Source organism: Polyodon spathula, chromosome 10 (assembly GCF_017654505.1).
Source record: "Polyodon spathula isolate WHYD16114869_AA chromosome 10, ASM1765450v1, whole genome shotgun sequence".
Lineage (NCBI taxonomy): Eukaryota > Metazoa > Chordata > Actinopteri > Acipenseriformes > Polyodontidae > Polyodon > Polyodon spathula.
The window spans coordinates 18,282,754-18,299,615 of NC_054543.1; the positions used below are offsets into that span (position 1 = coordinate 18,282,754).

Genomic DNA, 16,862 nt, shown 5'->3' on the forward strand with positions numbered 1-16,862 from the left:
ATTAATAGTGCGACACCATGCGCTCACCCACTGGCACTGTAGCAGAGGGTATTGAACACCGTGCACACTGTACCGAGCATTGTGCGCATTGAGAACCATGGGCACTGCATACCATGCAGCCCAATATGCCCGTGCACTAGTGTAGGAATGGCACCAAGAACCACATGCACCATGCACTGTGTGCACCACGTGCAACTTGCGTACTGAGCACCATGCACACTGAATACCGTGGCACTACGTCCACAGAGTACCGTGCAGCACTGTCTGCTCTTATGCAAGCTCTGTGGCAATGGCCAAGCACCATGTGCACCACAGTACCGGAGGGGGGGGGGCTATGCAATTGTGCCTACCCTAACCGCGCAGTCACACATACGTGGTCAACGCGTAACGTGCACCAGGGGGACACAAGGGCCGAAGCCACGGTGAGAGAATTGAAGCAGACAGCAAAAACCATGGTAGAATAGATAGTACAGTGGAGAGCACACTGTTTGTTTACAAGAGCCAACTCATCGAGGTCTACTCAACAGTGGGGATATGGCAAGGCCTAGCACTGTGGAGGAACTGTGTACTCTTAGAAAGAAGTAGACAACCACTTACGGGTGACTGCACAGGCAGTCGCTCATAAACGACATACAGATAACAAAGAGTGGCCTATCACACAAGCGAGGAGCCCGCTGAAAGACAGAAAGGCAAAAGCCTCTGTCTTTTTAAAGTCGTTGATTCCGGAAAAGTGGCGAGCCAGCTTTCAGCACGAATGCAAGGGGAATACAATCGACTCAATTCAACTCGAGGAGCTCTTTTCTACCAATACACTCAGCTCAACACAGAGGTCTTACCGTACCGTCTTGAGAAGGAAAACAAGAAATGGCTTCCTCAGGATGACAGTTTTATTCCCTTGGTGGGCCGGACCAAGTGCATCATCCCAGGAAGGGGCCTATCGGCAGCTCTGGTATAGAGAGCTCAGCAATATCTACCCAATGGGCAGGCATACCCCATACGTAATGTCACTGGTGGTCATTTTTTAATTGAAAGGGAACTTTATTTAATACATCAAAACATTTTTTTTTTTTTTTTTAATAACTCACAAGTTTAAACACTGTGTATAGGGTACATTAACTTACTAATTCTGTACACAAGAATTTTATGATTCTTTGGTTCAAGTTTACCATGAAATCAAAATGTACCCACGCTGTCTTAGAGACCATTTGAGATACTTAATTACATATATTGATGTATGTATTTGCAGGGTTATACAAACTATTCTTCTTAAATGTGTCGGTGACCTTTCTTTGGCTTCTGACCATAGCTGCCTTATTGAAGTCATGTGACTTTTGACATTTCTGCATGACGGCCACTTTGAGGTGCTATATTATTTTTATATTTGATACAGAGTAGTAATCATTATTGTTCACACAAGCACATTGTCTAGTTATATATTAATGTCATTGGGTCGTCTGAGTGTGGGGCCACCACCAACCAAAACAACAAAAATCTCACCAAAAATACAGAGCTTACCTTATAACTAGAGCTCTTCGTTTTCATTTTTTATTTTCGATCATGTGATGTTTTTTTAAAGATAACAAAAAATTACTGATTCATGGGTGGTCATATGATAATAGTCATTTTCTAGGACTAGAAATACACCTTATTTACTAAAATTACAGTTTCCCTTAAAAAAAAACACACCAGTTAATAAACAAATGTAATATCTGGTTGTAACAAAGTGCCCGCCCCTGTGTATATTATCTGTTATGTGTTGCGTGTGGTGTGTTTAAATGTTGGTGTATAGACATTGGTACACGGGATATAAACGGGTCTGTGTAACACGAGTGTTTAAAAATGTATATGTGTATTTAGGCACGAGGATTGCACAGCACTTCACGTGCAAGTAAAATGTAGTAATATGTGAGCACGGGGAATTGCACTTTATTAATTCACGTGCTGGGATTCAAGTGAATAATTAATTGGTAATTGAATCCCAGCACAATAGTATATATAGATGCACGTTGTCACATACTGGCTTGGGTGTTCGGTGAGCGGAGAACGGGATTGGAGACGGAGGAAATAAGTAAAGTAGTAATAATAACAACAGAGTATCTGCTCACCGTGTTTGTCAGTGTCTGTCCGTGCACCGTTGTGTTAAGTTTAGTCTGTTTTCGTTTGTCTATTTATTTTGGCGTAGAGTGCCGTGTCCTGTGTTTTTCGTGTTTGTGTAAACCTTTTATTTGGTATTAAACCGGCGCCAACAGGCGTCTTCATCACTTCATTTCACCCGTCCTGTGTTTTGTGTATTTCATTACTTTTCCTGGCTCTGACACCGCCCACTTCGGCTGTCTCTGTGACACTGGTCAAAAACAATAATCAGTTGAACAATTCAGATATAACTTAGCTTTTAAAAGGTGTCCTGTTTGCCCTGTGAATCCTCTTTGATGAGTGTGTATCAGATAACAACCTCGCCAGTGGTGTTTCTCAGTTTGTCTTCCAAAACACAAAGGGACATGTTTTCAAAGCATTACCTTCAGTCTTTAATTAACTCTAATTATTTTAAAGGAAAAAAAAAAACTAATGTAAATGCGAAACAAACACGTTGAGACTAATGCTTAAGAGAACTTGGATTATAGCACTTAGTTGTTAAATATGACAAAACATGGCTTACTTAAAGTTGTGGCTTCTAAGGTTTTATCATCCATTTCTTGACCTCCATGTTGGTGACTTGTGCTGTCTTTGCTGAACAGTGAGAGTTCCTTTTTCATGTTGTCACCCTGCTTTTTTGAAACAGTGTAAACTCTCTGATAAAGGAGAGTAATCAAGCTAAGCTAATCAAATAATGCAGTCATCTTTAAATCTAGAATACGATGAAAGTATGATTTTGTAGCCAACTTTAAGGTGCTGTAACAGCTAACCCTTTATACTGTCACAATTTCCACTGTAAAGCTAGTTATATTCAAATTGAAAATTAGCCTAAATGCTTGTCAAATAATTGTATTACTTCTAGTATTACTACAATTAAGTATTTTATAGTTATAAATACAAAGCTTCCTCCTAATGAGGTCAGTACTATTAAATTAATTTTAAAAAATGATTAAATTTTTCATGTCAACAAAAAATCTCTGAAACTTGTTTAATATATAGTACAGTGAACACGTATGGTATTATATATATATATATATATATATATATATATATATATATATATATATATATATATATATATATGACACACACACAGAATATTTTACAGTGAGAATCTTGTGTGAATGAAAAATCTATTCCGGGATTTCCCTATCTCCCTAAACGTCCATTATTAAAGAATCGAGTGGATTACACTATCGTGACTGCACAGGGCTTGTCTGGGAGAGGGATTGAATAGAATGGACTGATACAGGAAAAATATATGTTGTAGTAATGCTTTTTTTAAAACACATTTTGAATGAATGGCTCCTTTATAACAGCATAGTACGCACCCCCTTTGCACGTTTTTGTCTCGACTGCATTCATGTATCTTTGGAAAGAAGTGGTACAGCCAAGTGAAAACGAAGGAAATCAAGGATCGTGTGTGTGTTCAAGACTGGAGCATAGCACGGATAGTGCGACTAAACTCCTGGTATGTAGCCTTTTTCTGATCTTTATCAACTGAGACTTAAAATCCGTGTCACTTTAAAACAAACGGGTATAGTCGTGTTATGCGTTTGTTTAGTTAGAAAAGTGCCAGTGAGTGTGTTTACAACTGGACCACATGATACAGACGCGATACTGAACTTGCAACCAACAAAGCGTGAAACTTTCAAGTCCTGAGTTTAAAAAAAAAAAAAAAAAAAAAAAGTATGCAGCCGCAGAAAAGCCGTGGACCGTGAATTTAATTTTTTTAAAGTTCTGCTTAGATTACTATGTTTGTAGTGGCTCCTCAAACATTGTAGATGTTAAGAGGTTACTTTTTTTGGTGGCTGGAATTCAACTGCACACGGTCGTGCTTGTATTTTTTCCACGGGCCAGTGCTTTGACAGTGCTTGGAGGAGGAATCTAGTTCACGGTCCATCTCAATTCAGGTTTATTAAAGCAACCGCTGTAAATAATAAACAATACGATTTGCAAGTAAAGTAAAATGAAGACAAAAAAAGAAACTCATATTTTTGGACTTTTTTTCATAGTGAGACTTATGAAAATAATTATAAAATTCAAAATAAACAAATGTTATCATTAATTGCATAATTAGACCTGGAAAGGAAGAATTTTAGTTACCAAAAATTTATAATTTCTATTTATTTGTATTTTTCTGGTCTGTTTTTGATGTGGGAAACCACCAAAAACATTTAAATGAGTTGGTGGCAAAATAAACAACTATTGTGGTTGAGAGCGTGCAACCTTTATAAACGCTCTTAAAATAGATTATGATTTCTTTGCAATTTCAGGTTTTCCAGCCAGGCTGTTACCAAAACAAAGAAATGAAATGGTAAAAGCATGTTTTAGGTAAAACAAACGGAAGAAACGTTCAGAAGAATTAACAGGACACTTCCTATCTCCTCACATTTCACCTGAAAGTGCTCATGCCTGCTTGCTCATCCAATCACCCTTTTATTTTGCTTTTCTCCAGCAATGCCTCCTTCTACCAGATCGGCTAAGCAAGCTGCTACAAATAGAGTTAAATTAGGCAAGGCAAAAAAACGAGATGCTAAAACAGTCAAGAGACAGACTTTTAACTCTAATAAGGCTAGGGGGAAAGCAGTGTTTAAAAAGGTGGAAGACACTGGGAGAGCTAAAAACCAAAAGCGTAATCTGAACCCTCTTGTAAAGGAGCTGAGAAGCACTGAAGTCAGTAAATCTGTCAGTGGTGCTTCCCAGCGACTGCAGGGTGGCATTCAAAACACCTCCCTGGGAATAGGATCAGCAAGAATAAGACGCTTGGATAATTCCCTGAAGCAGCATCATGTCTCTGGCCATAGAATGTCGCTACGGGGCAAACCCGTCTTTCAAAGCCTTCCCCAAGCTCCCAAGCCAAGCAGAAAATGGAGAAAATCTAGGTGCAGTCTGCCAGCACGACGTAGTAAATGTGAGGCTAGCGAAACCACTCCGGAGGCAGACTCGGAACAGAGAGAGATGGCTGAACTAGTTTCAGGTGATAACCTGGCAAAGCATGAAGCAGCCTTGTGTCCTGAGGAGAGCCCTGTCACTAGTGGTAAGGGGGACGCTGATACAGAAAGCATTCACACAGCGGAACAGCTGCCTGCAGTGGAAAATGTTGCTGTCACCAACTCCCTGGAAATTGAGCCTTGTCCCGAGGCAAATTTTGAGCAGGAAAAATCTAGAAGCGCAGAGTTAGGTTCAGGAGCCGAATCTGGCCTCTCAAGCCAGGCTTCAAGTTTGATTTTAAATGTCTGTGCTGCTGAGTCTCACCAAATGGAATTGCAAGACATGAGCACAGACCTTTCTCAATCAAACACCACTCTGAAAGATTCTGAATCCCTTACCAGCAATTCAGTGTCACAAGAAGAGCCAGACGGAGAGGATCCTATTTTGGATGCGGAACCTAACTTGACCTTGGCATTAGTGAGCCCAAAGTCCCCAAAAAGTTCTTCAGCTGCCCCTGAAGACCCAGAGACGTGCTCAGAGAGTTTAAATCCCTCTAACCCAAATCCAGTCGATTTATCTGAGAGAGGATGTGGACTTGGAGAGTTTTTAAAGTCCAAAGAAGGTTCCACCAACCCTGAGACCTGGATAGGGTTGAACTTGGATTTTCAAAGCCCAGCTTTACATTATAATATGAATAAGAGGAATTCCGATGTTTCCAACTCCACATCTGGGCTAGAATCAGGATCCCAAACTGAAGGCAGTATAGAAACCAAATTAAACTCTGGTTCAGAGAGCACCACATACGTGTGCAAGAAGGAACAAGGGTCTTGCAGCATGGATTTGAACACATTGGGAGTTTTGCTTCTGTTTCCTCAAGCCGGTTCATCTAACCCAGATGGTGGTCAGCGAACTCCTTCTTCTGTTACTGCTGGGAAGAAGAAACGGCGCCGGTGTGGCACCTGCGAGCCCTGCCTCCGGAAAGTGAACTGCGGGGAGTGCAGCTGCTGCAGGAACCGCAAAACCGGCCACCAGATCTGCAAGATGAGAAAATGCAACGAGCTGAAGAAGAAACCGCTGCTTTCATCCCATGAGGTAAGGCATGTTTGCAGATGACTAAGATCTTCTATAGAATTTTTAGAACTTGCTTATTAAACTTTTTATCATTTATTAGTTATGAGCCAAAATCAGTAAGTTTAACTTTTTGGCAGGAAACATATCCTTGGTATTGGAATCTAAATCACTGTTACCATCTCTTGAATGAGCTCTGGGATCTTATTAGTTGAAGAAGCCTTTATTTCACAACCTCTAACACTGGTACCAACACCTGCTAGGCTCAGCTATTGAGTGCTATATCATAATGCTGTTCTATACACATACTGGGGATTATGAAAGTATCACCTATTTTCTCAATGGCTGGGCAGTTGACTATTACTAGCATACTTTGTTCTGATTTGAATTTGACCACCAATGATAGTAGTTTCTAAGGTTTGTACAGAGTTGGAAGTTAAGGGGAGTCAGAATTTGGAAAGAGGGTAGGAGACACTTCTTTACGCAGAGGGTGGTGAGTGTCTGGATTACCTACCATTTTGTTGGTGCAATCCTTTAAGACCCAATTTGACAAAGTTTTAAGATCAATCCACAGCAGTACTAGCGTTGATCAACCGAACATGTTGGTGAAATTTTCGAGCATTTTTTGTTAGAAAAATCAATTTATTTTTTCAGTGCTCCCAGTTATTTTTTGCAGTGTAATGTTTCATTTCTTGCATTTTCTTAACTTTAAAAAGCATCTGAAGGATACAGCCTTTTCCTCCATGTCAGTCCATACCTACCTCATTTATTTACGGGTAGAACTCTATAAACACATTGCTGTGCCATCCTGCTTTACAGAAACTGAGACAAGCAAACGACAGAGGTTTCAAAGTTATACTTACTGGAAAAGTTGAAATAAATAATGAGCATGGTGCATTGTATAGAATTATTGCTCAGAAGAGCCAACTTTTCAAAGTTTTGGTGTGTTTAACATACCCTTGAAAACAAACGGTGGAGGTGTTTCTAGGCTTTTGATGCCATGGTAACTACTGTCTATTTATATGTAATGTTCCGCGTTTCCAGTTTATTCCAAATTTTACAAATAAATTGCAGGATTTTTTTTTTTTTTTTACCGGACGTGTGTTTTTACTGATTTATACCTTGATTTGTCTATTAGTCATCAATATTTTCCCAGTACTATGTTCTAGGAAATGCTGTTTTATTTTGACTCTGACATTGTAATAAGCAGTCCTACACTGTATCCTAGCATACAGTAGACATTTAGACATCAGAGAATAAATAACATTCAAACTTGGATTTCTTTCACTTCACAAACACATTATCACCTGATTATGCTGGCCAATCAGTCTGATTTATTGTGGCAATTGCTGGGCATAGTAACTACTAGCTTGATCAAAAACTAAATTGAAATACTTGCACGAAAATGTAATATTTTTAGTGGATGAGGAATGGAGAGAAAACATAAATCAGTTTATGAATATTCAAAAGAAAACAAATGTTTCGAAGTATGCAAAATGTAAAAACAGCAGAAGTGGGTCAGATGCATAGAGGATGCATAGCGTTGCAAATACTGCTGCACTGAGGTACATGTTCACGCTGACAATAAAGGAACATGCTTCAAAATAAGTGATACGTTAAACTAAAACAATAGAGACAAGCAATCAGTTTCTGCAGCTTTTACATGTGTTTTAATAAAAAGAGAGTGCAGAATGACTGTTTAATGAGTTTGTCAGAGTGCTGTGCTTTGCTGGGCAGCCACAGTTTATTGCAGAAAGGTATATTTTGGTGACCTTGTGTGACAGTTCTGTCTGTAGTAACATACTGCCTAACAATGACAATCTTAATCGTAAATATTTGACAGAAAATGGTGATGCTTTAATTGGTAAACTTGTGGAATGCATTGATGGAAATGTTCCGATGGCTTGCTCCTCCCAGTTCTGTCAATTTTCTTTTTTTTTTTTCATTTCCAGGCGAATAAACCTGGCTTGTTTGTGCTGATGTCATGTTCATTTCCATCAGCACAGCGATTGCCCAAACATTCATAAAGTACGAGCTAACTTGGGAAAATGTGGCTTCGATTGCTGAGATTCTGCTTCATCATACATACACGCATCATATTCCACATATAAAGTGTGCTGACTTGAGATTTTTTTCACCTGACTTTTACTGATGTTTAAATTAGATTTTTTTTTTTTAACAGATTTTCCCTGTTTTAATATATGAAAAATAAATTGTCCTGACTTTTTTTTTTTTTTTTTTTTAAAGGTAAAAACTGAAAATGCGGAACATTATTTATATGTTTCTCTATCCCCCCTATGGTTATAGTTCTAGTGCCCATCCATATAGCACTCTATAAGGTATTTTGCAACGTTGCATAATTTTAAAATACTGGGCCAGATTATATGCTGAAAGGTAAAGTAAAAAGCTAAAGTTTTATATATACAAATTTGAGGATATTTTGCCTGGACTTTTGTAAGTACTCTGCTCTCTAAGACTCCTCTTTATAAACTATCTCCAGACAATCCAACAGAAATTTGTATGGCTGTAAATATTTCAGTTAACGTGACTAGTGGTTATAGGTTACTGCACCCTACTCTTATAAACCTGATTCACTGAGAAAATGGAGACATGGAAAGGGAAAACCTATACAGCTACCTGAACTGTGTGCTGAATTGCAGCCAGTAAACGCAGAGCGGTTTTTATTCAATGCAAAAGAATGAGAGAAGCGCCTTGGAAAAGCAGCTGTTTTAAGCAGCTACAGATGTTCAGTCTTATAGCTCTAAATTTGTATTTGGAGCTATGGTGGGGGGTGAAGTCTTGCTTTTGCTGCTCGGTGCCTGATGCAAGTGCAGCAGCGGATGTGCAGGGAGCTGTTGTGCTGGCTGCGGCTGGCCATCGACAGTTAATCCACAGGAAGGAAATCTTTCAATAACTACAAGGGATGCAAAGAAAACTAAACTCCTGTGTGGTTCCCTCTGACTCTTAAGAGCTCCAGCGCTTTGAGTATCACAGCCCAGAAGGTTAGAACAGGCTTCGTTATTGTGATTACAAACTAATGTTTATCGTGTTATAAATACTAAAGAAAGGTTTAGGAAAGAAAAACTATAAATTATATGAAAAATTTGCGTGACTCTGAAATAAGATTACTTTTCTGAAAGTGTGGTGTTTTTTTTTGTTTGTTTTTTTAATAGTGAATGAGAATTTGAGCTTATGCCAAAACCAAGACAGCTGAGGTAAAGTCTGGTAAGTTTAAATAAGGTAGGACTGTACCACTAATTTAGAGTAGGGGTGGGAAGGAGGTGTTCTGTCAGTCTCCTTCACTGTCCAGAAAACATTGAAATATGATACCTTGTTGAGTTTGTTTAAGTTTACTATTGGTAGTTTTAGGTGTACAGACAAAAGCAGCTTGCCACTGTCATTTTGTGACACCAATAGACAAGATTGTCCAGCTACTTACAGAAGTAAGAGGTTATAAATGACATATTCAGGATTCTATTTAATCAGAAAATCAGCCTGTGTTTGGCTTTGCAGTTTGTTTGCATTCCTTAAAGCTAGTTTCAGCTGTGGGAACACAACAGTACCCCACTTGAAACCACTTTAAGATTTTATGACTTCAACACAAATGCCCCTGCTTTACCTGTTGTTGCAGTGGGGGGCCGTATGTTATTATTGTGCACTGCCTCAGGAAAGAAAAACAGAATTGTAATTAAGAAAGAAAAGTGGAGTTAGTTGACCTATTTGCACTGTTCTAAAGGAAAAAAATGTATTCACAGCAGAGAAAGGGGACTTGGTAGAGGGAGACATTGAATTATTTCATGAAGTGTCAGTGTGGACTCATTACACTGTGTCCAACCTAGTGATGAAGTGCAGAGGAAGTATGAAGGCAGACAGAAATGGACAAAAAAATTCAACAGCTTAAATATACAATGTCGAGTCACGTAATAAAGCAATTATGTTGATAAAGAGATTTGATATTTCATGGTCTGTATCAGAGTACATGCGATGGTGCAGATGGGCTACTTGTGTGATGCATAATAAGATCATATGGTCATTTAATGATTGACCGTTTTGTCAAAATTAAATAGGATAGGCAGAGTATGTATTTGTACCAACTATAGAACACACGTATTTCTTCATTCAGTAACCATTTGGTGAACTGCTGTACAGTGAGCTATGATGTATTGCAAAGAAAGTATCACAATTCATCCATAACCAATTCATTGTAACAGGCCTTCGCTAGTTCATGTTTTTTAATGTATTTGTCAGGTGGCTAAAATAACTTGACATGTCAGGACTTTTAAATAAGCTGTGCAGTTTCTAAAAACTTTCTCTGTTTGACAGAGCTGTTAAGGGTTAATTGTGCTTGTCTGTTTTAGTGTTGGCAATACATATTTTTAGGCAGTGCAGCGTTTAACATTCCTCTACAGTTCTTTCTGGTCCAAAATGCAGCGAGTGCTCCAGGTCATTCATCTTGTTTGAACACGAATCCTTCATTTAGCTAGTCTTCACCAAGTGGTGGTGGGGGGGGGGGGGGGGGGGGGGGGGGGGGGGGGGGGGGTGTTGCTAAATTAGATGTGAAAGGACACTTTCCTCACCAACAGCAAATCCACTTTTATTAAACTTTAAAAGATAACCCAGTCTTTTAGTAACCCTCACAGTGCTATTGTATGTGTTGTGTCCAAGCTGTATGGTTAGAAAAAGAACATTCACATACCTTACGGTATTTAGTCCTAATCTTGGACTACCCAATGTTAGCTGGTAAGGTTGTCCAATATTTGTTTATGATGCCTTTGAAATCAAACATATTTTCTCCAAAAAGAAAATGCATTATTACTGGGAAATATTTACATCTTTGCATTCGTGTTTCTGGAATGTCGGAGAAGCAAGTCGAGTGAGACACAGGAGACTGGGATTTAATTTGAATCCTTATGGCAGATTTAAAGGAGGCTCTTTTGCCTATTTCATCATGACATACTTGCAATTATCTTTTGTTATGTGTTCTCCACAATTGGAAGAACAGGAAGAACATTAGCACCTGTTCTCTGTATATTCCTACAGCCTGATAACAGAGATCAGACATTTTAAATGCTACTGATAAAATACAGGAACTGTATCAGGGTCACTGAAACTACTAATGCAAATGTGATCTTAAGTAGTCCCATCCAAGCTTAATAAAATACCCTAGAGCCCACAGGCAGAGGTGTGGCTAATTAAGCGTTAGGCTGAAATGGCTTGCCCTGCTTGATTCATTCTTTATACTGCGTATCAAAGCTGACATCTGGTGACTGTAGGATTAAATAGCAAGCAGGCAGGTGCTAACGTCTAGTCCTGAAGAGAATTCAGAGGCTGCTGGGAGAGGGATTTCTTTGGAGCTTAGCTGGGTATGATCAGTCCTTGGGGTTTACCACAAAATGTCCCTATATTGACAAGATTAAGCTGTAAACCGTGAATAGGATCCCTTTTATTGGTGAACCTTGTTATGGTCTTAATATGTCAATCAAAGTGCACAGCTATTTAAGATACTGTACCTCTTGAAGCAAAATTTGTCGATTTTAATGTCTGGTCTCACAGACGCCAAATGGCACTAATATTGTCATCCATAATAATTAAACACTACCACATGAGCAACAACATTCTCTCTCTCTCTCTCTGAGGATTATGGGAAGGGCTGCTGCAAGCAGGGTTTGCAAGCTGTGCGAGAGTAGTAGTGGTGAGCTGTATCGCCATTTACTTATATATTTATTTATTATATATTTAGTTAACGTATTTTAAAAAGTATTTTTCTGTTATCTTAGTACTTTTTAAATGTTTTTAGCCAGTGTGGGCCCAAAGATGGGCTCCCACATCGGTGGCCAGGGGGGGTGTTACTAGACGCCATGGTTTTAAAGTTTTTTCTGAAAATAACGATTCTGTTGAAGATGTGCTGCTTGCCGTGGGCCGGGTGGTTGGTTTTGAAAAGATCAAATCCGCCTCACGGATGAACAAAGCTATAGTCGTTTTCCTTAACAAAATTGTGGAAGAGGGATTTATGTTGCATGATTCTTTGGTAACCATAACAATGTTACCTACGCCTTTTACCAAAGTAATATTGTGAAATATTCCCACCTTTATTAATAATTCATTGATTGAAAGAGAGCTTTCAAGATATGGTAAAATAATGTCGCCGATCAAAATGATTCCCCTTGGATGTAAAAACCCTGAGATTAAACACGTCATGTCTTTTAGGAGACAAGTATTTGTACTGCTTGATAACCCAGAAAAAACTCTAACTGTTGCTTGGCATTTTAATATCGAGGGCAGGGATTATGTTGTTTTTGCCAGCACAGAGGTTTTTAAATGTTTTTCTTGCGGGGAACAGGTGCACCTTAAACGGACCTGCCACAAGCTACAAACTGAAGCAGGGACAAGTAGTAGTGGTTCAGAGAGCCGCAGCCCAGAGGAAGAGAGCAGAGGAGCCGAGTACCAGCGTGGCTGTAGCCGAACCGGGGGCTGTAGCGCCTGCCGATGCAGACAAGGACAGTGTGTACGCTGCAGTTGTAAAAAAAAAAAAATAACTTAAAAAAAAAACATCTGCTGCTGCTGCCGACCCGGCGGCGGGCGAGGATGAGTCTGTGCGGAGGCCCTTTATGGTCTCTCACGACAGCAGCGTAGGGTCTAAACCCTCCGCTGCGGTGGAGCTGAGTGCCAGGTCTGAAGGACAAGAGAAAGGGGGGCCTCAAACGCGGTTCTTATGTCTGAGGACCCGGTGCTGGAAGGGAGCGGTGTTGGGAGGGGGGATAACCTCGGGGCTCAGGTAGGCCCTGTTGGCGCCCCCACCCCTGACGAGACACCTCAGCTTGCGGGGTCGGTAGCGGAGATGCCAGCGGCTGATGGAGATTCTACGGGCGAGCAGGAGGACGGATCGTGGCATCGGACGAGGATGGATGGGAGAACGGGCTCTCTGACATCACGGCCAGCCAGAGAGGGAAACTGTATTCGCTGAACGAGATCAGCGATTTTCTTGAAAGAACAAAAGGTAAGAGGCGAGTAGATGTTAAATCCTTCTTCAGAGACCAGAAACTTTTCTTGTGTTTTGCAGACTTAATATTAAGGAAATCGTCTATGAATGAGTTTGACCAGAAAAAAAGGTTCAGACTTAAAAAATATGTCAGCTCAGTTCGGAAAACATTAGACTAAACATTTTTAATGGCTAATTTTATTAAAAAATTAATTATTTTAGGCTGTTTTAACATGAACTGTGCAGGGATTTTAATAAAAGAGCACAATTATTAGATTTTTTTTAAACAGCAAGCGTTCAAACGTGATTTCATTGCAGGAGACACACTCAGACAGCAGTAATCAGTCTCACTGGCAGTCTGAGTGGAGGGGCGACTGTATTTTAAGCCGCGGTGCTAATTTTAGTGCTGGTGTTGGTGTTTTGTTTTCTCTAGGATTTGGGTAGGAGATTTTATTTATTGAGGAGATTGTTCAAGGTCAACCTTTTAAAAGTACAGGTAAAACACGCTGGTATTTGTATTGATTTTATTAATATTTATGCACCAAATGTTGGGGAGGAGAGGATTTTATTTCTTAAAAAGCTCAGTCAGGTACTGTGGGGGGTGGGTTGCAGTATGGACAATTTCCTCTTGGCGGGGGGAGATTTTAATTGTACTGTTGATTTTAATAAAGATACAAACCACTGGGAACCACATCCCCAATCTGTCAGGGAGCTGGCCACTGTATTATATACTTTTGATCTGGTTGACATTTGGAGGATTTTTCATCCCACAAGTAGACAAAATACATGGTTCAAATGTAATCAAAATCAGCTGTCAGGGGCATGCCTGGATAGGTTCTATACTCCACAACAGCTTATTAACAAATTCACTAAAAGTAGTATAGCACCCAGTAGCTTTTCTGATCATCATTTTGTTTCCGTCACTGTTTCACTACCAATCAAATCGCATTCAAAATCACATTGACACTTTAACAACAATCTGCTACAGGACAAAAATGCCACTGATTGTTTTGAATTGTTTTGGAAAAATTGGCCAAATGAAAAAACTAATTTTAGTAGTTTAAGATAGTGGAGGGATATAGGGAAAATTCAAATAAAACTTTTCTGTCAATAATACACACAAAATGTCACCAGGTTAGTGGATGCAGTGGTCAGTGAGCTGGAGAGATTATTGAGTTTGAGAGCCAGCTGGCCAGCTAGAGCGACAAGGGGGCGTATTGGGGCCTGCAGGAGAGGAGGCAGCTCATGGGCAGCCTGCTGGAGAAGGTGAAGGGCTTTCTGCTCAGAGCCCGCTTTACTGAACTTAAAGATATGGACACCCCCACAGCCGCCTTCTTCGGCATGGAGAGGAAGACAGCGGAGTGCAAGATAATGCGCTGTCTGAGGCTGCCCGGGGGGAGAGAGGTCTCCAGCCCTGTGGAGCTCAGGCGTGTTGCAGTGAGCTTTTATACTGATCTCTCCAAGGCTGAGGGCTGCGACTCGGGAGAGATGGAGCTGCTTCTCCTGGATCTCCCCTGCCTGGACAAGGAGGAGAGCAGCGGATTGGACACTCCGCTGGCATTCCCAGAGCTCACTGCGGCCATGCCGCAGCTCTTCAAAGGGAAGGCTCCCGGACTGGAGGGACTGCCTGCAGAATTCTACAAAAAGTTCTGGAGCTGTGTTGGTGAGGACCTGTAGCAGGTCCTGCGGGAATGTGTTCGGGTTGGGGAGCTGCCGCAGAGCAGTGATGACACTGCTACCCAAGAAAGGAGACCTCTGTGACATCAAGAACTGGCGCCCTGTTTCCTTGCTGTGCTCCGATTACAAACTGCTTTCCAAAGCTCTCGCTAATCGCCTAAAGACCAACACTGGATCAGTGGTACAAACAGACCAGTCGTACTGTGTACCTGGGAGATTGATTTTTGATCATTTGTTTTTATTAAGAGATCTATTTAATGTATCCAAAGTCTATAATGTTGATTTGGGTTTAATTTTGCTTGATCAGGAAAAAGCTTTTGATAGTTGACCATGAGTAAACTAATTTGTGTTTTAAAAGCTTTTGGTTATCACAATGTTTTTAGTATTGTGAACATTAATAACGTTCTGACTGCCTCCTTCCTTGTGCAGACGGCAGTACGACGGGGCTGCTCCCTCTCAGCGATGCTCTATGCCCGCTCTATAGAACCCCTGCTACACCAGCTGAGGGGGAAACTGCCTGGACTGGCAGTACCAGCTGCACCCAATGCAATCTCTATCAAGATCTCCGCATATGCTGATGAGCTCAGCGTGTTTGTCACAACTGAACTGACACATTAGAATGCATGAAAAGGCAACCTCAGCACGAGTAAACTGGGCAAAAAGCGAAGCTTTTCTTGTTGGCAGCTGGGCGGGTATCCCCCTCCTTCCATTACTGCCTTCAGTTTTAAGATGGAACAAAACTGGAGTCAAACTTTTAGGTATTTATTTTGGGAATGACCAGTTCATGCAGCAGAATTGGGAGGGGCTGCTGGACACAGTGAAGGGGAAGCTGCAGAGCTGGCAGTAGCTCCTCTCTCAGCTCTCCTTCAGGGGCAGGGTCCTCATCATTAACAATCTTGTCACCTCCATGCTTTGGCATAAGCTGGTATGCCTGGATCCTCCCCTGGTTTTGTTAAATGAGACTGAGATGTCTGGTGCAGTTTTTTTTGGAGTGGGCATCGCTGGTTGCGCCTGACTGTTTTGTATCTCTCCAGTGAGGAGGGAGGACAGGGGCTCATTGATATCCCTAGCAGGATGGCAGCCTTTAGGCTGCAGGCTGCCCAGAGGCTGTTGTACACCACCTAGCGGAGCTGGATAGACCTGGCATTTTGTTTATTGCAGAAGGCAGGGAAGCTGGGTTTTGACAGACATTTGTTTTTAATATTTCTTGATTGTTTTAGTGATGCAGCGTTGGTGGGTTTTTATAAGAATCTGTTAAATGCTTGGAGACTTTTAAAGATCACAAGGTCAGAAGAATCAAAGAGCACACAGTGTTTGAAGAGCCCCTGTTTTTTAACCCCATTTTTAAATGTGAGCTTTTTAGCTCTTCTTTTTTATCCACTTTGTTAAAGCCGATTTAATAAACTGAGTCATGTGATTTGATTTTAACCTTTTTAGTTTCAAAACCAGCAGGGTTTAACCCCTGCACTCAATATTAGATCAGAGCATTTCCTGGAGAAGTTGCTGAGTGATCTCCAGGCATCCCTCTGTCCGGCACTCTCCCAGTTTCTGAGCAGGTTTCTGGAGGAGCGCATGGCCCCAGAGCAGGAACCCCAGTTCCCCGTACTGCTGTTTTCCCCTTCAGTGGACGAGGAGGAGGAAGAGCCGGCTGGAAAGCTGCTGTCACTTAGGAAGGTCACTGAGGTGGCTTTCCACACAATTGAGAAAAAGACACTCTATGAAATCTGTGTGAAAACCAGACATTTTAATAAGTTGAAAGACTTGGTGGACACTAAGTGGAGGGCTCACCTTGGTGTTCCTGTCTGGAGGGTGCTGTATAAGCTTCCCTTGCCTAAGCACTCTGGATACCTGCAGTGGAGAGTGCTGCATGGCATTATAGCCACAAATGGATCTCTGAGCCGAGTGGAGCCGGGGGTCAGTGTCCAGTGCCCCTTCTGTCCTGCGGAGGAGTCAGTTTTCCACCTGTTTGTGGATTGCCCTTGACTACAGCCTTTTTGTTATTAGAGAACCTGCTGGCTTCCTTGGGGGTTATTTCTACTAAAAAGTTTTTTGTTTTTAGTGTAAAGTATAA

General features: G+C 41.0%; 1 protein-coding gene across 1 annotated transcript in view; it reads left to right on the top strand.

Moving 5' to 3' along the window:
- Positions 1–4,279: 4,279 nt before the first annotated feature.
- Positions 4,280–16,862, top strand: part of LOC121322046 (methylcytosine dioxygenase tet3-like) — a 76,338-nt gene continuing 63,755 nt past the window's right edge. The window contains exon 1 of the mRNA XM_041261511.1: positions 4,280–6,159. Within this exon, the coding sequence (XP_041117445.1) occupies positions 4,594–6,159 (1,566 nt within the window). The 5' untranslated portion in view covers positions 4,280–4,593. The remainder of the gene's footprint in view (positions 6,160–16,862) is intronic.